General features: G+C 40.4%; 1 protein-coding gene across 2 annotated transcripts in view; it reads left to right on the forward strand.

The window, feature by feature from the left end:
* The window catches only part of LOC124004330 (sodium-coupled neutral amino acid transporter 3-like), a 51605-nt gene extending 35793 nt beyond the window's left edge, over positions 1-15812 (forward strand). For both annotated transcript variants that reach the window (XM_046313155.1, XM_046313156.1), the window contains 8 exons: positions 2384-2442; positions 2919-3056; positions 5731-5810; positions 6217-6317; positions 6812-6936; positions 7122-7266; positions 8050-8153; positions 14838-15812. In XM_046313155.1, the coding sequence (XP_046169111.1) occupies positions 2384-2442; positions 2919-3056; positions 5731-5810; positions 6217-6317; positions 6812-6936; positions 7122-7266; positions 8050-8153; positions 14838-14942 (857 nt within the window). In that variant the 3' untranslated portion in view covers positions 14943-15812. The remainder of the gene's footprint in view (positions 1-2383; positions 2443-2918; positions 3057-5730; positions 5811-6216; positions 6318-6811; positions 6937-7121; positions 7267-8049; positions 8154-14837) is intronic.
* Positions 15813-21376: the final 5564 nt, after the last annotated feature.

Raw genomic sequence — 21376 nt, forward strand, 5'->3', positions numbered from 1 at the left:
CATAGCTAAACAAGCATTTGTGTAAGAGTATTGATAGCCTAGCATAGCATTTAGCCTAGCATTCAGCATGCAACATTTTCACAAAAACAAGAAAAGCATTCAAATAAAATAATTTACCTTTGAAGAACTTCAGATGTTTTCAATGAGGAGACTCTCAGTTAGATAGCAAATGTTCAGTTTTTACAAAAATATTATTTTTGTAGGACAAATCTCTCCGTTTTGTTCATCACGTTTGGCTATGAAAAAAACCTGTATCCAGGAGTGTAATTATCTAGGCAAGCTCATTAGCATAACGCAACATTAACTATTCATGAAAATCGCAAATGAAATGAAATAAATATATTAGCTCTCAAGCTTAGCCTTTTGTTAACAACACTGTCATCTCAGATTTTCAAAATATTATTTTGAACCATAGCTAAACAAGCATTTGTGTAACAGTATTGATAGCCTAGCATAGCATTAAGCCTGGCATTCAGCATGCAACATTTTCACAAAAACAAGAAAAGCATTCAAATAAAATAATTTACCTTTGAAGAACTTCAGATGTTTTCAATGAGGAGACTCTCAGTTAGATAGCAAATGTTCAGTTTTTACAAAAATATTATTTGTGTAGACAAATCACTCCGTTTTCTTCATCACGTTTGGGTAAGAAAAACCCTGAAAATTAAGTCATTAAAACGCATAAAACTTTTTTCCAAATTAACTCCATAATATCGACAGAAACATGGCAAACGTTGTTTAGAATCAATCCTCAAGGTGTTTTTCACATATCTATTCGATGATAAGTCATTCGTGGCAGTTTAGTTTCTCCTCTGAAGAAATGGAACGCGCATGGACCTGGAGATTACGCAATAATTTCAATGCAGGAAACCGGGCGGACACCTGGTAAATGTAGTCTCTTATGGTCAATCTTCCAATGATATGCCTACAAATACGTCATAATGCTGCAGACACCTTGGGGAAACGACAGAAAGGGCAGGCTCATTCCTGGCACATTCACAGCCATATAAGGAGACTTTGGAACACAGCGCCTTCAGAATCTGGGGCATTTCCTGTATGAAATTTCATCTTGGTTTCGCCTGTAGCATTAGTTCTGGGGCACTCACAGATAATACCTTTGCAGTTTTGGAAACGTCAGAGTTTTTTCTTTCCAAAGCTGTCAATTACATGCATAGTCGAGCATCTTTTCGTGACAAAATATCTTGTTTAAAACGGGAACGTTTTTTATCCAAAAATTAAAAGAGCGCCCCCTATCTCGAAGAAGTTAATAAGAGTATACTTATTTAATAATCTATCATATGTTAAATGTTGTGTTATGTTTTGTAAGTTAAGGTTCTCCGAATGTATTTTTGTCTTGCACATGAAAAATGTCAGATTTCTACTCTGATGAGATTTTCAAGAGGGAAAAAAATCCCGCTTGAACAGTCATTTCATCATTGTGTTTGCCAATAACCCTTCCAGGGAAAGAAATGATTAGAACCAGTGACCTTCCTCTGTCTCATTTTCCCTCTACCCCCTTCCCCTTCTCTTCCACCTACTCTTTCCCAATCCCACTCTCCTCCTCCCTCTCCTTTCTCTCTCTCTTGTGTTGTGGCAAACAGTCCCCGACTGTTTTAGGATGGACTTTAGTAAACAGCCGTGTCATGTGAGATAATGTTACTGTCAGAAGTCCCATGAAAATATAAAAATACCCAGCGCAGAATACCCTGGCTTCAGCTCCATTTAATGACCTCTCTTGTTTAACAAAGTGAAATGGCCACAAAGCTTTCGTCAAGTGAGTGTCTCCCTCTCTGTTGTCTCTGTGTTTTTCTCCTATACGCTCTGTGAGAGACCCAGCTTCAAGCATGCACCGTTCACTGGGATAGCAGTTTCAAAAACGGCTCATATTCAATTACATAAGAGAGAGAGGTAGAATGACACAGAGAGAGAGGGAGAGGAAGACAGAGAATAGAGAGGGAGAGAGATGCAGAGAGAGGGGTGGAGGGGGCTGGGAGAAAAGTCTCGACCTCTTATTAAGCGTTTCTCTCCTGCAGAGAATTGAGCCGAGAGAAGAGAGAGCAAGAGAAAAAGGGAGAGAGAGAGAAAGGAAAGCGAGAGAGTCCATGCTACCGGAGCCCAGTAATGAGCTGCAGCTCTCAGTACTCCAGTCCTATTCAGTCTATTTCTCTAGGCACTCTAAGAACAAACACGCTTATGATCTCAAGCCCAAACACATTGTCTTGAAACAGGCAAATGTTTGTATGTGTTCCCTGTAATTAGCATTGGGAGAAAATATTAAACATGACGGAAATAAGAGAGTCATTCTAACCTCCCACGCCCCATCCCCATTTGCCAGAGGATGTTAGAGTGTGATGTCTGATGAAGTGTCTCTGTGTTGTTTCAGGGTACTTGGGCTACACCAGTGGCTTCTCCCTCACCTGCATGGTCTTCTTCCTCATCTCGGTATGCACTGTTATACACAGCTATAGTATAGGCCTCCATGTGTTGCAGTGCTCTCATAATGGTCCAAATCCTGACTAATGGATTTCCAATGACTTGAATTGATGGTTTTTGCACATGTCAGAGTTCTATGCACAGATCTCAGGTCACAAGTTCTATTTTTCAAATCTGCAGTAATCTTCATGTTTTTGCACTCTTGCAGAAATAGCAAATCAATCACTACACCCAGTTTAGTCTACTATCAGTCAGAGATCTGAGGTTCAACCTCTTTAATTTTCCTCTCTCTCAGATTTCTGTGGACAAGTTTTGTACCCTGCAGTTTCGGACCACGTTGGTCTGTGTCTGTGTGTGTGTGTGTGTGTGTGTGTGTGTGTTTGTCTGACCTAGTTTTGATTTTGTGTACTGTGCTGTTATGTATGCAGGCCCATGTCCTTCAGACTACTCATCTCATCCAGCCAACTACTCTTTCCTCTCTGCAGGTCATCTATAAGAAGTTCCATACCCCCTGTCCCTTTATAGACTTTGCCTTTAACAGCACAGCCAGTGTGATTGCTGTTACCAACGACACAGGTTACAACCAAGCCTGTGTTCCCAAAATGGTCAACCTCAACTCACAGGTGGGTTCCTGTACAGTTAACTCCATCAGCCCATCCTTTCCATCACAGGTATTCAAGAAAATATTTAGCATGTTGCTAATGACAATGGAAAAAACAGATGACCCACTAGCCTGTTTGCGCTATGAACAATCCCACTCTGTTGAATCACAATGTATTAATCAGACCTGTGTGCTCCAGAAAGAGTAATAGGTCTGAATAGGAGGTAATAGGAGCATCCATCATGTGAAGGTTAGGGCTCAGCCTCCCAATGGTCTCCCAGTATTCCCAGACTGAGATGTCAGCTCCTGTCTGACTGGAGAGTAGAACCACTCGGGGGCTCACGTCATTCTCTGGCACTGTATCACAGACTGTAACAGTTCTCTCTCTGTGGGCCAACTCTGGGGAAATGGCCCTGATGAGGAAGGCCTGGCATTTCTTCTCAGTCTTTCTCATGTCTTACTATGACAATCTCTTCAGCGAGTACTCTGCAGCTACACTGTAAAAACAATCCTGTTGTTTTGACGGTACCTTGCTGGCAGCCAGTTACGTAAATTACAAATAAACTTTGGGTTAACAGTACATTACTGTAAACTTTACAGTAATGTACTGTTAAGCTAAAGTTTTGTTGGAATTTACGATAACATACTGTACATTGTTTTATGGTAATATACACACTATTAGAAAAAAAGGGGCTGAGTATAACCATACAGTGTTCTTTGGAGTGTCCTCATAGGGGAACCCTTTTTGGTACTGGGTAGAACCCTCTATGTATGTAGGGTTCTTCAAAGAACCCCATCTATATGGTTATACCTAGAACCCTCTATCAAAACCAATTTTATCATCTAAAGATTCTTCGTAGAACCATCTATGAAGGGTTTCACCAGCCTTATTAGCCTTTAAAATTACATTATAAACTATTTAATGACTTCCGAGTTTAATTAAAAATATATATTTATGACAATACATTACATATATCATTTGGCCTTTCTTTGAGGGCTTAGTTATACCCTAACACAGTGGTGTTAGGAATCTCCTGGTTTACAGGCCACATCATGCCTGAAAGTCACATTATGTTGGTTGGCAAAGTGATGTGTTATTCATATTGGAATCCAGCCAGTTTGGACATCCAACAAGTCAAATTGTTAATTACCTGCAGTCTCCATTCAGACTGCCAGGGTAGGTACAATTGAACACTGAGACTACCTCAATCATCTAAACTGGAACAACCATCTCAGTAATGGGTGCAATAAATCAAATTATTAACAGAATGGATTAGTTTAGAAATCTGTATGTTATTTATCTTTGTGTAGCATAATATGAATCAACCAATCAATGTACATGCAAAAACACAGGTATTATAGTAAAACAAATCATTCTGAAAATCTCCCTGCAATAGAGCATGTTGGGAGATATTATATATGGTTCTATGTAGAGCCCTTCTTGCCTTTCAAAGAATCGTTCTTGCCTTCCAAAGAATCATCAAATAACCCTTTCTTCCAAAAACAGTTCTTAGGACGGTAAATGTTCTAAGTAGAACCCTTTACCTTACATAGAACCCTTTTATTCCAAAACAGTTTTTTCTGATCAAAACGGATTTTGGTAGAACCCTATCCCTCCGCAAAGACCAGTATACTTAAATCAGTCACCTAACCAAACCTACATGTACATTTGATCTCAATCAATCAATCCAACTGTCACGTTGGTATGACGGATCGGGAGACAGACGCAGGAATGTGTAATAGTTTTTTTTTTAAAGCCCAAATGATGGTGTGCAGTGTAAAGATGCGGGGAACGAAGACCAAAGAAACACGTAACAAGACACAGGGTAGAAACCCAAAACAAAAGAGCGAGGAGTACCTCAAATAAATAACACACGCGCACAATGATTAACACACGGGACGAGACCCGTAATCATCTGTGCAATCCACAAGGACATGAAAGCCCAAAACACACAGCACAGGTACTCTCACGCACCAACGGACATTGTAACAATAATCAACCACCCAATGGAAATCAAAAGGCACACTTATACAACTACTAATCAGTGGGAAATGGGGACAGGTGTGTGTAATGAAAGATCCGGACACCAACTACCTCATACCTCAGCACACTGACTCGGTACTGGTACTCCTTGTATATAGCCTTGTTATTGTTAATTTATTGTGTTATTTTATTGTGTTACTGTTTTCTTTTGATCTATTTGTTAATTTTCTTACTTTTTAACTGCATTGTTGGGAAAGGGCTCGTAAGTAAGCATTTCACTGTAAAGTCTACATTTGTTGCATTCGGCGCATGTGACAAATACAATTGTATTTGATATTCATATTATGCATTACTATTAGTAACAGTACAGTTGTAGTCTTGTGTAGTCAGTCATACACTGGGGAATTAGCAGTAGATTATTGACTAGTGTATACAAACCCATAATCAGCATCCCCTAAAGATGCACTAGATTTCCCAAGTCGCCCCGGGTAGTTAGACCAGTCCCTCCTGCTGATATACTTATGGCCCAGGCATCCCTAAGCAGGCTAAACATTGGTCAGTAGCCAGGTCCAAGTTAATCACAGGAAATAATTTGCTCTGTGTGATGTGTGCTTCAAGGCCCTAATGGCCAGTAAAACACTAGGTTGGTGGTAAGAGGGTTGGGGCTGGCGCCACCGTATCCATGGTGACTTCACAGTCAATTGTTTTCCAGACTGCCTACACCATCCCCATCCTGGCGTTTGCCTTTGTGTGCCACCCTGAGGTCCTGCCCATCTACACCGAGCTCAAAAAGTAGGTGCCCCACTTTCCCAGGATGCAACATTGTTGCTGTTTACTATCGTACCCTTTAATTCAGTTCAGTCATCCTGCAGATAGGAAAATCATTATGTCAACTTTGTGCTTGGCTACTCATATGCCAGTGTCATATAGCACACTGCTTTGCATTCTCAGTAATGTGTAAATACACATGGCTAGCCTGGTGATAATCTGAATAATCATCCTACTTTAGATCAATCTGACATGTGTTCAGCCACAATATAATATTCCTTTGTAAGATTCTTGGATCTTATGTAACCCTCAAACAAATCAAAAATGCCCTAAAGCTCAAACTGGCCTTTTTTTGTGGGCATATTGGTGTGTGTGTGGTGTGTGTGTAAGCGTGTGTGACATCACATCATCCAATATTCTCTGATTTCAGCCCAACCAAGCAAAGGATGCAGCATGTGTCCAACATCTCCATTGTAGTCATGTACACCATGTACTTCCTGGCTGCTCTGTTTGGATACCTGACCTTCTATGGTGAGGCCCACTCACCTCCATGTCATTATAATGCTCCCCACAGGCCCATTTTACATGAGCTTCAGGCTAGTTCAGTTCGCTAACAAAAAGCCACTTCTCACGTTTGCCATTCATTTGCATGGACAAAGCTCTTTTAGGCTTCACAGAGGCTGTTTTTAAAGTGGTAGAGAATCATTATGAAGTAACTGCTCCTCCTGGTGGCCGTAGTTCATATCAGACCAATTTGTAATATGCCAGTGATTCTACTCTATGACATTGTTATAAGCACAATCATAGCAGTATATTACTGTAGTATATTTCAATATAAGGCTCCAAGCACAAAGAGGAGCAGCATGTAACATATAAGCCAGACTGATCTTTTGCCTTCTGATGGAAAAACATTGATGTGATGATGATATGTTGCATATCGTTTGTAATACATTTTCTGCTCTTTCTGGAGTTGGTGGTTATTGATGCTTCGCTAAGCCCTCCTCCTGTGTGTCTGCCCCCTACAGGTGAGGTGGAGTCAGAGCTGCTGCACACCTACAGCCGTCTGGACCCGTACGACACCCTGATCCTCTGTGTCCGTCTGGCCGTGCTCACCGCTGTCACACTCACCGTCCCCATAGTGCTCTTCCCTGTGAGTATTACCTCTTATCACAAACTATGTGTCTGTCTCAATGAAACTGTGTATGTCTAGAAGTAAAGATGTATGCTATGTATATTACTATATTAAAGCAGTGAGTTTCTGCTCTTTGATGAAAGTGTGTGTCTGTGAATAAGAATAGTGTTCTAACTGTGCTTTTCTCCCTGTGGTCTTCTCAGGTAAGGAGAGCCATCCAGCAGTTGTTTTTCCCCAACAAGACATTCTACTGGCCCCGCCACATTGCCATTGCTGTCACCCTGCTCACCCTCATCAACATGCTGGTCATCTTCGCCCCTAACATCCTGGGCATCTTCGGCATCATCGGTAGGAATTCCAAAAAATCTCTAGAACGTATGCCTCCAGACACAAGGCTACCTGGAATTGTACCTCATTGAACACAAAAGGGCACACCTGCCTGTAAGTAAAAGCTTAGGGATTTAGGTGAAAATTGAACCTTTATGTAATAAAGCAGTCTAACTTTCTGCACTGTCATTGTGACTTTGCTAAGAGGAAATATCATTGTCCAGACAGATGGAGGTCTAGTTGCCCTCGGCTACCTTACAATAAACTGGGGGGTCCTCGCAGAGTGATGATCATAGCCTCTTACATTTCACCCTAGACCATTTGATCCTCTATGCATTAACCCCTCAGCCGTAATAATGTACGTACAGTGACAGATTTGGAGACATTTTCGGGGAAAGCTCTTAAATCACCTCAGGAATGATTAAGTCTTATGATCGAAGAAACTGAAATGTTCGATCCTTTCATCAAGGATTATAATGCATTTTTACATGTATGCTGTAGTTTTAGCACCTTATTGTCCCAACTCTGTGTAGTTTCATGAGTATTGTTGGGTGAATAGTAATCTGTTGTGTTTAACGTTAACTTCAACACTTTCTATCCCAATAAAGCCTTTAGAATGGAATCTCTTGTTTCTGCCGGTGTCATTCTGGCAGTCAGGGAGACAAAGGATACTTTTTGGTGACGTTCCTGACATCGCTAGGCTACTTCCTCGCTGTTCATTTGGGCTCTTGTTATTCTACGGTTCTGTAGATCTTGTTGTTTGACACTATGGCTACAGAGTGTTTTTATCCACTCCTCCCTCAGGTGCCACATCTGCCCCCTGCCTCATCTTCATCTTCCCTGCTGTCTTCTACATCCGCATTGTACCCGAAGAGGAGGAGCCCATGCGCTCTACCCCCAAAATCCTGGTGAGTGATGTCTCCTAGCGCCCCCCTACATCCTACAGCCATAGAGACTCCTGTCATGTCTTACTAGAACTCTGGAGATTACTGTTAACTATTGGTTTTTAACCCATAAGAGTCTTAGCCTTGTCACAGTGGAGGTTACTCGGAGGAGGAAGTGGAGGACCATCCTCTTCAGTGAATTTAATAAAAATTGTAAAACATTAAAAAAGTTATCCTATTTTTATAAAACTAAACTAAATATAATCAAGTCACCAAATAACTGATTAAAACACAATATTTTACAAAGAAGGTTTACAGTAGCCTCAACAGCACTCCGTAGGGTAGCATTATGGTGTAGCCAGAGGAAAGCTAGCTTCCGTCCTGCTCTGCATACATTGACTTCAATACAAAACCTAGGAGGCTCATGGTTCTCAGGTCCTTCCAAAGTCTTACACAGTAATTATGACAACATCCGAAGGACGTCCTCCAGCCTATCAGAGCTCTTGCAGCGTGAATGACATGTTCTCCACCCAATCAAAGCAACAGAGAATTAATCGAGTAACTGAGATCATAAGCTACAGCTAGCTAGCACTGCAGTGTAAAATGTGGTGAATAGTTGGCTCAAAGAGAGAAAGACAATAGTTGAACAGTTTGGAACAAATTAATTTCTTCCAAAATGAAGGAGAAACAAGAGAGAAAGAGAGAGTTTGTCATTTTTTCACTTTCAGTTTCACTTACTTCAAATCAAAACATTATTTGTCATGTGCTGAATACAACAAGTGTAGACCTTACCATGAAATGCTTACATACAAGCCCTAAACCAACAGTGCAATTCAAGAAGAGTTAAGAAAATATTTACCAAATGAACTAATGTAAAAAATAAAAAGTAATAAAAGGTAACACAATAACATAACAATAACGAGGCTATATACAGGGGGTACTGGTACCGAGACAGTGTGCGGGGGTACAGGTTAGTTGTGGTACATGTAGGTAGGGGTGAAGTGAAGTGGTGAAGTGACTGTGTAATAAACACTGAGTAGCAGCAGTGTACAAAACAAATGGAGGGGGGGGGGGTCTTGGGTGACTGGAGTCTCTGACAATTTTATGGGCTTTCCTCTGACACTGCCTATTATATAGGTCCTGGATTGCAGGACTCTTCCCTATATGCTGTCTCATCGTTGTCGGTGATCAGGCCTAATACTGTTATGTCGCCAGCAAATTTGATGGTGTTGGAGTCGTGACCACGCAGTCGTGGGTGAACAGGGAGTACAGTAGAGGACTAAGTACACACCCCTGAAAGGCCCCAGTGTTGAGGATCAGTGTGGCAGACGTGTTGTTGCCCACCCTTACCACCTGGGCGTGCTCCGTCAGGAAGTCCAGGATCCAGTTGCAGAGGGAGGTGTTTAGTTCCAGGGTCCTTAGCTTAGTGATGAGCTTTGAGGGTGTTGAATGCTGAGCTGTAGTCAATGAACCGCATTCTCACATACTGTAGGTGTTCCTTTTGTCCAGGTGGGAAAGGGCAGTGTGGAGTGCGTTGACCGTGTTTTAGTATGATATGTTGAATAAAGACAGACACCAATGTCAAGTTCAATAGCCTTGTTCATGCATTGTACAAATCCCGGGGAACAGTCAGGCTAGTCGATTACCTATCAACTAGACTCCTTAACTGTCACGCCCTGACCTTAGAAAGCTGTTTTATTTCTCTATTTGGTTAGGTCAGGGTGTGATGTGGGGTGGGCATTCTATGATTTGTTTTCTATGTTTCTTTATCTCTATGTTTTGGCCGGGAATGGTTCTCAATCAGGGAAAGCTGTCTATCGTTGTCTCTGATTGGGAATCATACTTAGGTAGCCCTTTTTCCCTCCTTCAGTGTGGGTAGTTCACTTTGTTTGTGGCACTAAAGCCCTGTAAGCTTCACAGTTGTTTCTTGAATTTTTGGTTTTGTTGGCGACATTTTAAAATAAAAGTAAATTGTACGCTCACCACGTTGCACTTTGGTCCACTTCTTTCAACGGCCGTGACAGAACTACCCACCACCAAAGGACCAAGCAGCGTGGTTAGGAGGAGAGGACACGACGGAAACGTGGGGGGGGGGCAGATGACGTGGGCGCTGGCTTTCCTGCATAAGGCAGCATCCAAGTCACCATTGGCTGGAGTCACTCTGGATTGTGACAGGCTTCGTGACGTCGTAGTAGCACAACACTGGCATGGATGAAGCCAGAGATATCATCTCCTGCACTGCGGCCTCGTGCTTGGGTAGCCAGTGCCATGGTGTGTCTTTGTCCAGCAACCGGCGCAGAGGCTCACAGACTGCTGATAGGTGTGGCATGAACTTTGCAAGATAGTTTGCAAAACCGATGAGACGCTGTACTCTTTTTTTTGCACAAGACAGGTTTGGCATGTCGAAGACTGCTCGGACCTGTCTGGGTTCGGCTTGTTGACTGGTTTTCACAATCTCAAACTCCTGCTTGTGTTTGCGTCCCCGAATAACACATTCGGTCCCAAAGGTGCCTATAGAGCTTATTAGCTCTCCTGAGTACAGCTTTAGTCTAGTATCGCTGGGCAAAATATGTGTGTCCGGTGCCAGATTGATTTTGTCATGCATGTAAATGTCACTTTCACTGTTCAGCTCTGAACATTGAGTGACATCATCAACACAGTGAATCTTGCCCTCACTCACCCTTCTTTTTCTTTTGAGACACACTTTTGCAAAGTGATTATTAGTTCCACAAGCTCTGCATGGTTTTCCGTAGGCAGGGCAGTACTCTTTGCCACGTGTGTGTGTATTCCCACAGTATTTACATGCTACGTGGCTCTGTGTTCACCGTTCGTGGTGAATTACTCTGCCTCGATTGGTTTTGTCTGAATGTCTGCCTAGCAACAGCGTGAACAGTATCAACGATGGAGCGTGGGGTTTCGATTTCCATTGCTCTCATTCTCATGTCAGTGACTTCAGCAGTGCGGCACATTTCAATGGCAGTTACTAATGTTAAGCCTCTCTCTCTCATTTGCAATTCCCAGTACTATTTTGTCACGAAACAATTCATCTTTCAATCCCCCGTTTTCACAAGTGCTGGATTTTTCTCTCAAACGGGTTACAAAGTGGTGTACTGACTCACCCTCTTCCTGTTTGCAGCTTGTAAACGAACCGCTCATAAATTACGTTTCTGGCGTGATTGAAGGAATTCTCCAATGCATCCAATATAGCCTTTGCATCACACTGTTGACGTGCTGTGAGGGTGAGATTGTGCCGGTAGATATGCCTGCATTAGCTGCCCATTAAACTCCTCAGAGTTGCCACTTGTACCTCGTTGGGTTTCTCATGTAGACCGGTCGCCAGCGCATAGTCCTCAAGTTCATCCCTGAAGTTGTCCCAAGTATCATGTAGTAGCCTAAACCTATCGCTGTTACATTGAACTGGGTGAATGGAATATGAATGAGAGTCATCCGTTATGCTATAATAGAAATAAGGCCATGCTCATGAAAAACAATCTGCCTCCCTCATGTTAAACGGCACTGACCACCATGGTCTAAGATGGGGAGGGGGTGGATTCTTCTAAGCTAACATATGTAATTGTTTTAAGAAGATCATATAAAGATTAATTTAGCTATTTCATTTAGAATGTAAGACCCCTTGTAGTATCCCACTAAAATAAAAAAGATAAATAATTTGATGAAAAAATGTTTTGGGCCTTACTGCTATTAGCCCATCCAAATGCATTGAATAACAGACTCACTACATGGAAGAGATAGTCCCCCCCCCCAAAAAAAAATGTAAAGGAAGTTTGTTTTGAAGTGTCTCCACTACATCTGAGTTATTTAACCCCTTATTTTTGGCAGTAAACAGTCTCCATATTTACTTCCATATATACATTTTTTCAGCTTTTACCGGGGGACCTTCAGACGAGTCTTGTGAGGCCTGTGAGGCCTTTCCATAGAGGGGTCATAATAGTTCTTAGGCCAAACCGTTCGGGAATGTTACAGAAAGTTTTGTGAGAAGAACGATTTTCGGGATGCCTCATGGTCTGACAAACTCTAGCTCTGTCGCCTTTTATCGTAGATGTGGAAGTGCATCATAAGTGGATGCGGTGGATTGAGACACATCCAATGCAATAAAACGATATCTGTAGCTTAAACGGACTGATTTTTATGGGGATATTTTTATTACCTTAATTAGATTTCCACCGGGCGCAGACGTCGACCTTAGGGGGTTAAAGATAATAAATGTTTTACACACATGACATGTATATTTTATGTCTGTTATGTATGGGCATGTGGACAATTAAGCATAAGTGCACATAATATAAGGAATTTGGGTAACACTTTATAATAACTCAATGTAATAAAGCATTTATAATGGATTAGTAAATAGTTAATTCATCATTTAGTAATCATTACTCCCACATTTGTAAATGTTAGTAAATTAATCACAGATTTATAAACACCTTTTATAGTGTTAAACAATGATTCATAAAATCATTCATCTCGGACAAGGTGACTTTTATCAATATATTTGGCTCTATTTACTCTCAGATTTCAAAATGATAACTAGCATCAAAGTATACATCATGCAATACTACACATCCCTGCAAGCTCCGGCAAGTTATCTCTCACTGACACATTTGCTAACAGGTACTGTGTCAATTTAAAACTTGCACAATAAAACTCACAAAATTGTGAATTTAAAGAAATATTCCCAATTTATTCATTACTACATTTAGCTAATATTAGATGGTTAATCCAGAGATTCTTACTCGATATGGCAGTCTTGTCCAGATGATCATGGCATTTGTATATGATAGCCACATTAGCAGCTAATTAGCATTTCATTTTTGGGAGCAAATACAGGCAAATATATTGAACAAGTCACCTTGTCCAAGAGATAATTACACGGTTATCAAAACGTCATGCCAGGGTAAGCCTACACGAATCACAGCCATTATTTTTTAAATGTTTCTAAAAGACAGCTAGGTTTTATGGGTGTGTAACGACTCATACTGTGGTACTCTATCTCAGTTAACCCAGAAATAAAATATTGCATCATTTGTTCAGCTGCGCCTGCGTGATTAAATTCTGGGTCCATACGTGTGTAGAAATTAGGAGTTCCGGTTTGCAAAGTCTCAACCCTTGTGTGGCACATGGAGAGTGTGACATTTACTCCATAGCCTTAATTGTCCTTGTTTGTGCTGCTCAATTGGTGTGTTTTGAGTGGTGTGACCGGTAGAGACGCTTGAGAGAGGAGGGTCACGTGTGTTTGTAAAGCAGAGGTTCTTGGTTCGAGCTCGGTATGCGCCAAAATCAGGAGTAAGTGGTACTAAGCAGCGTGACATCCTTTACAGACGTGAATAGTGATTTGAATTTACAGTTGCCCTCAGCTCAACGCCAGGGTCATGGCGTTGAATGTAGCACATGGAGAGGTGTGAAATGTCCACGTTTGCAATGCTCTATTGCTAGCTTTTGAGTGGTGCGACCGGTAGAGACGGTAAAATGTGTTTGTGAATCAGATGTCCATATAATCCAGTGGCGAAAACCCAAATACCCGAACTACTGCTGCTCTTTATCCTACGCATTCCATCACGTCTCGAAAGATTCTTCGGGTTACAAGCAGAATCTGTCCACGAGAGATTAAGAGCAGACTGCTTATGAGGTAAGGAAATAAATACATATCTGAATAAATGATTTTGCCTTTACGTTTAAAGAGTTACAGCCTTCAGAGGCCCAAAATAGTCTGCGGTTGAAAGACTGAAGCACAGGAAGTGTTTAAATGTTATACATGTAACATTTCTACCTGCAAATCAGACATGTAAAATCTCCACCTAGATCACATTTCAGTAGTAGGAATAAAGGAATAAAAATCCACTCGAGAAAAAATGGCCGGTCTGGACAGCTGTTGTGGGTAACTACATCTCCATGTTTAATGATTAGTTTGTGTTCTCCAGGTTGACAACATTAGCAAAACGTTCACTTCCTTAAGCCCTTGCAACAGGTGTTTCACAACAGGTTTTGTGAATTAAATGTTCAACATGTTTCCTTTAACATCCTGTGTTGTGTGTTTATTCTTTGACCATTGATTTGTTCTGGGCTATTTTGAGACCTTATTAAGGAGCATCGGGTTCTGCTGAAACGTCTACCAATGTCATGTCCACCTTTTTGTGTGAAATTCCACTGGTCACTCAAAACATTTATAAAGTATAAATAGCACACATTTCAGACGAGGCCACTCATAAAAATAAGTAACTAATGATTAGTAAATGGTTTATAAGGACCTATATTAATGATCAGAGTAAAGATTAATAAATGATAAATCAACTATTTACTAATCCATTATAAATGCTTTATTATGTGGAGTTATTAAAAAGTGCTACTGGAATTTGACTCTGAGCTTTCAATTGGATTAGAATATCTACAGAGAGAGTGCCTGAAGATTATGTGCTGAAACAATGTTTGAAGTGCTAAATATAGATGATGCAGATTAAATGTATTCACTCATCCATTCAGTATTCATTTGAAATATGTGCTGAGTGAGTAATGCAGTTTTAATGTCATGCCACACCAATATCATAATTCACGTAAAGAAATTGGTACACAGGACCCAGACTACAATAATGGTGGTTTAATCACTTTGAGTGCATGAAGGCTGAAAATAATCAACTGTGCGCATTACCTCTCTCTCACTCTCCCTCTCCTCTGCCTCCCTCTCTCTCGCAGGCCGCCTGCTTCGCTGGAATAGGCTTCCTGTTTATGGTAATGAGCCTCAGCTTTATCCTCATTGATTGGACGTCGGGGAGTAGCAAAGCCAGCAGCGGTCATTAGGCTCCTTCTATAAGTCTTCTGTTTTTATATTGTAAATCTAGACCTTTATTGTATTTTCTCTGTGTTTTCTCTGTGTTGGATCATATTTAGTAGAAGATGCACTATCTCTTCCTCCAGAATGAGTGGGCCATAGTGTCTAGAGATGGGGAATTCAATCTTCTGGAGGTTTCTGCTCCCCGTTGAACTGCTTCTCACTCAAGGTCCATGGAATTGTAGCCCCAGCCAAACTGTGTATAGAGGGAAAGGCCAACATACTTTCCTGGGGAAGACGATAGTGCATTACAAAGAAATGGAAAGTCATGCTGGCTTGCTGAATCTGCCACCACCTCCCATTCCAGGCCTGCCCTCCAGACCAGACCCATAATCTATTACCCTATAAACGTGTAATCTGTCAATCACAGCAAGAATCTAACTGTCGCACTCTAGTCTAGATAACCACATAGCTTTCAGTAGGGGAGAAGAAGACACAACAGATCGTTGGAGGCTGGGCAGTTCTTTCATATTTGTAGGCCAAGTCTACTGTGTTAAGTTATTGATGTAGTTAGGTCATGGCAATATTCGGTACAATAGCTGAGGGAATGTGGCATTAAAAGCTATTGGCCAGAGGCAGAGCGGTGGTTACTGTGGCAACGTCCAGTGACCCGTGCTGGTGTTGTCACCCCGGTGGCCAGATGCCATCCTTAATCTACACGCTCGGCTTCATTCCTCACAGATATCAGAGGATGGAACCATGCAACTGATATGCAACTGTACATTGTGTGCAGTCTTATGACTCTACCATTACAATACAGTATGATATATATACAGTATCAGTCAAAAGTATGGACACACCTACTCATTCAAGGGTTTTACTTCATTTTTACTATTTTCTACATTGTAGAATAATAGTGAAGACATCAAAACGATGAAATAAAACATATGGAATCATGTAGTAGACGAAAACGTGTTAAACAAATCAAAATATATTTGAGATTCTTCAAAGTAGCCACCCTTTCCCTTGATGACAGCTTTGCACATTCTCTCAACCAGCTTCACCTGGAATGCTTTTCCAACAGGAGTTCCAACATATGCTGAGCACTTGTTGGCTACTTTTCCTTCACTCTTCACCAACTCATCCCAAACCATCTCAATTGGTTTGAGGTCAGGTGATTGTGGAGGCCAGATCATCTGATGCAGCACTCCATTACTCTTCTTCTTGGTCAAATAGTCCTTACAGACTGGAGGTGTGGTGGGTCATCGGGTGGCAGGTAGCCTAATGGTTAGAGAGATGGACTTGTAACCGAAAGGTTGCACGATCGAATCCCTGAGCTGACAAGGTAAAAATCTGTCGTTCTCCCTATGAACAAGGCAGTTAACCCACTGTTCCTAGGCCGTCATTGAAAATAAGGATTTGGTCTTAAAACCTGTTACGGCTAGATGTTCCGTTAGCGGAAAATTGCAGAGCGCGAAATTCAGAATAAATTATTAGAAATATTTGACTTTCATAAAATCACAAGTGTAATACACCAAATTAAAGCTTAACTTCTTGTTAATCCAGCCACCATGACAGATTCCAAAAAGGCTTTACGGCGAAAGCAAACCATGCAATGATCTGAGGACAGCACCATCATACAAACACGTGAAATCATATTTCAACCAAGCATGTGCGACACGAAATTCAGAAATAAAGATATAATTCATGCCTTACCTTTGAATATCTTCTTCTGTCAGCACTCCAATATGTCCCAGAAACATCACAAATGGTCCTTTTGTTCGATAAACTCCGTTTACATATCCCCAAAATGTCAATTTATTTGGCACGTTTGAATCAGAAATACACTGGTTCCAACTCGCACAACATGACTACAAATTATCTAATAAGTTACCTGTAAACTTGGTCCAAACATTAAACAACTAATCCAACTTTAGGTATACTAAAAAGTAAATAATTGATCAAATTTAAGATGGAATATACTGTGTTTAATAGCAGATAAAATCAACGTGGAGCACGCAACAAACAAGAGTACACTTGGCTTGACACACAGAAAGGAAAGGGCTACTTCTTGATTTCTCTAAGGAAAAATATCACCCAATTACTAAAGACTGTTGACATCTAGTGGAAGCCATAGGAACTGCAACCAGGTGGCTCATCAATCTAGTTCCCCATAGAAAACTAATAGAAAACACAGTCACCTCAATGTATTTTTTCCTGGATGGTTTGCCCTCGGGGTTTCACCTGCCAAATGAGTTATATAATACTCACAGACATAATTGTAACCGTGTTTGAAACTTTAGAGTGTTTTCCATCCAAATCTACCAATTATATGCATATCCTAGCTTCTGGGCCTGAGTAGCAGGCAGTTTACGTTGGTCACGCTTTTCATCCGGAAGTGAAAATACTGCCCCCTATCCCAAATAGGTTTTAACTGACTTGCCTAGTTAAATAAAGGGAAGGAAAAGGTTGTCCTGTTGAAAATGATAGTCAAACTAAGTGCAAACCAGATGTGATGGTGTATCGCTGCAGAATGCTGTGGTAGCCATGCTGGTTAAGTGTCCCTTGAATTCTAAATAAATCACAGATAGTGTCACCATGCTTCATGTGGGAACCACATATGCGTTCATCTACTCAGTGTCTCACAAAGACACGGCAGTTGGAACCAAAAATCTCAAATTTGGACTCATCAGACAGATCCACTGGTCCATTGCTCGTGTTTCTTGGCCCAAGCAAGTTTTTTCTTTTTATTGGTGTCCTTTAGTAGTGTTTTCTTTGCAGCAATTCAACCATGAAGGTCTGATTCATGTAGTCTCCTCTGAACAGTTGATGTTGAGATGTGTCTGTTACTTGAACTCTGTGAAGCATTTATTTGGGCTGAAATCTGAGGTGCAGTTAACTCTAATGAACTTATCCTCTGGGCCTTCCTTTCCTGTGGTGGTCCTCATGAGAGACAGTTTCATCATAGTGCTTGTTGGTTTTTGTGACTGCACTTGAAGAAACTTTCAAAGTTCTTGACATTTACGGCATTGACTGACCTTCATGTCTTAAAGTAATGATGGACTGTCGTTTCTCTTTGCTTTTTTGAGCGGTTCTTGTCATAATATGGACTTGGTCTTTAACCAAATAGTGCTATCTTCTGTATACCACCCCTACCTTGTCACAACACAACTGATTGGCTCAAACGCATTAAGAAGGAAAGAAATTCCACAAATTAACTTTTAACAAGGCGCACCTGTTAATTGAGAGAATGCCAAGAGTGTGAAAAGCTGTCATCAAGGCAAAGGGTGGCGACTTTGAAGAATTTCAAATCTCCAATATACCTCCAATATATATCTTTAACACGTTTTTGCTTACTACATGATTCCATATGTGCTATTTCATAGTTTTGATGTCTTCACTATTATTCTACAATGTAGAAAATAGTAAAAATAAAGAAAAATCCTGGGATGAGTAGGTGTGTCCAAACTTTTGACTGGTACTGTATATACAGAGATATATATATTTTTTTTTCATTATTTTTTTGATAAAGAAAGATTGGGTATGGACTTTTCAGTCTATCCTCAGCAACAGTATTAAGGCTAGCATTTCACATTGGTGTGTCTCTTCGATATGTGCACTGAACTATATCAGAATAGCTTTTTCATGATTCGAGGAGCAGCTCTGATGTCTAAAATGGAAGGAAAGCCTGGCTATGAGCTGCCTCCTCAGCCTGGCTATGAGCTGCCTCCTCAGTATGAGAGTCTGTTATCGAGGTGTTGGAGGTGGAGGGTACTGTTAACCTCATCCGGGATCAGTGGGGGTGTATATCTCTGCATCGTCATGTTTTGATATTGAGATGGCTCACTGATCTAGGACCAGTGTTCTAAGTGTAAGAGGAGGCCCTCTACCCAGGTCTGTTGTTATGCTGTTTCTGAACATTTACTAAGAGTAATCAGAGATAAACAAAACAAAACATTTTAAAACTCACAGGGTCAATTCATTAGGTGGAGAATCAAGGATGGCGTGTGTAAATATAGTTATTTCCAGGACAAGCCCGTTTTTGAGCTTGCTCCCTAACTAAAGATTAGTCTAGTGACATGGTGCCATGATGAGAACACAATGTGGTGTCAATGTCTCTCTAACATCCCTGCAAAGTAGGTGGTTAGTTATAGCACTGTCAGCTGATAAGCACAACTTTTTCCGATAGCCAATTAATCAATTGACATGCAAACAATTTATTTGAAAGATACTCATACATTTTATAGATATGATTTTAACGGACTACCCTTTGTAATAACCATCTATGAACGTGTGTCTAAATCCTAAGTAAGTTATATAATCCTGTGTATGTTACATTACAAAAATATATGTATTTACGGTCTAACATGGTACAAGGATGTTTTCTCCAACTACTTGAAGCTCTTTCTCTCCTGTTCGGTGTCTGCATAGTGCTCAACAGTCCTGCAATGATTTAAGTGTGAACATGGTGTGTGAACATGGTGTATGTCTGTTCATCTGCTTCAATATGGAAAGAACACAACTGTGTACAGTGGATGTACTGTGAGGATTGTAAGTGTGTCCATGTTGTTGAAATGAAGCATGGATGTATTGTATTTGAATTGTGGTACTTATACACTATATTGTATTGTGAAACAATCAAGGGATTCATTAACCATAAGTGTAACTGAAGTGTTGATCTCTTATCATTATGCAGTATTTAATGAGCATGTAAGATTTAAAAGCCTGACTAAACCTTTCATAATTTCAGACTAGAGTGGTGTTAGGTATGAGTGGCATATTATTTCTGGTCAGTTTTTTAAACATCCCTGTCTGCCAACTCCTTGTGTTGAGCAGGTTTGATAGATCAGGTGAAATGTCCCTTGTCTCTCTCTGTTGTTTTGCTTGTGATGAAGTTGCAGATTCAACATTACATACAGTGAGTGCTGTAATATTGTACACAAGTATTGTATCATTGTTCTGTCAAACCTAGATGTGGGGGCAAAAAAAGTCCTCTCTCAATCAATCATTGATCAACTCTTCCTCAGAGAATGATGACCATTCTGCATGTTCCAGTATATAGAGAGACTGGTCAGTATCAGCCAGCTCAGCTCTGCTCTCTCTGTCTATTACTCATTTATGTCATAGCTTAACAGATGATTCTGTTTCCATTTAGATAAAGATCAATGTTTAAAGCCAGATATTTGAACAACATGTTTGTGTTATTCTGATGCCATATACAACTGTTACTGGTATATTATTCTGGGGCGGCAGGTAGTCTAGTGGTTATAACGTTGGACTAGTAACCGAAAGGTTGTAAGATCGAATCTCCGAGCTGACAAGGTAAAAATCTGTCATTCTGCCCCTGAAGAGGGCAGTTAACCCACTGTTCCTAGGCTGTCATTGAAAATAAGAATTTGTTCTAACTGACTTGCCTAGTTAAATAAAAAAATAAAAAAATCTGTGACATACAGTATCAGCCCTTAAAAATATAATTTATTAGCACCAGGGGGCGACATTGTAAAAGTGGCTGATCTGATACCTTGACTAGTCTGGTAACTTGCTCCATACAGTATCAAATTCTCATTTCCTTGTGTGATTTAATGAAATTGGTATATGAGTTTATAACAACTTTAATGAAATATTGACTTCGGCCAGCATTTATAAATAATGTATATAAATGTAAACCCTTTTCATTCAATATGCATATCTAGTTTGCATAATGTAAATAGCAGTTACAGTTTTAGTTTGATAATTAAAAAGATAAATGTAATCATTTTTAAAGTGCTTTTAAACCTATTTGCCCTTCCTTTTATGTCTTTATTTTCTTGTATATCAATATATTTGAATACATTGCTGGCAGTAATTGTACTGTAAACAATGTTGCAATAAAAAAAAAAAAATAACATTATAATTTGGGATTTTTCATCATCATGATTTTGGAACTTCTAAATAGGTCCTATTGCACCAAATACAGTGGGGCAAAAAGGCATTTAGTCAGCCACCAGTTGTGCAAGTTCTCCCACTTAAAAAGATGAGAGAGGCTTGTAATTTTCATCATAGGTACACTTCAACTATGACAGACAAAATGAGAAGAAAAATCCTAAAATCACATTGTAGGATTTTTTATGAATTCATTTGCAAATTATGGTGGAAAATAAGTATTTGGTCACCTACAAACAAGCAAGATTTCTGGCTCTCACAGACCTGTTACTTCTTCTTTAAGAGGCTCCTCTGTCCTCCACTCGTTACCTGTATGAATGGCCCCTGTTTGAACTTGTTATCAGTATAAAAGACACCTGTCCACAACCTCAAACAGTCACACTCCAAACTCCACTATGGCCAAGACCAAAGAGCTGTCAAAGGACACCAGAAACAAAATTGTAGACCTGCACCAGGCTGGGAAGACTGAATCTGCAATAGGTAAGCAGCTTGGTTTGAAGAAATCAACTGTGGGAGCAATTATTAGGAAATGGAAGACATA

This window comes from Oncorhynchus gorbuscha, linkage group LG18 (assembly GCF_021184085.1).
Source record: "Oncorhynchus gorbuscha isolate QuinsamMale2020 ecotype Even-year linkage group LG18, OgorEven_v1.0, whole genome shotgun sequence".
NCBI classification, from domain to species: Eukaryota; Metazoa; Chordata; class Actinopteri; order Salmoniformes; family Salmonidae; genus Oncorhynchus; species Oncorhynchus gorbuscha.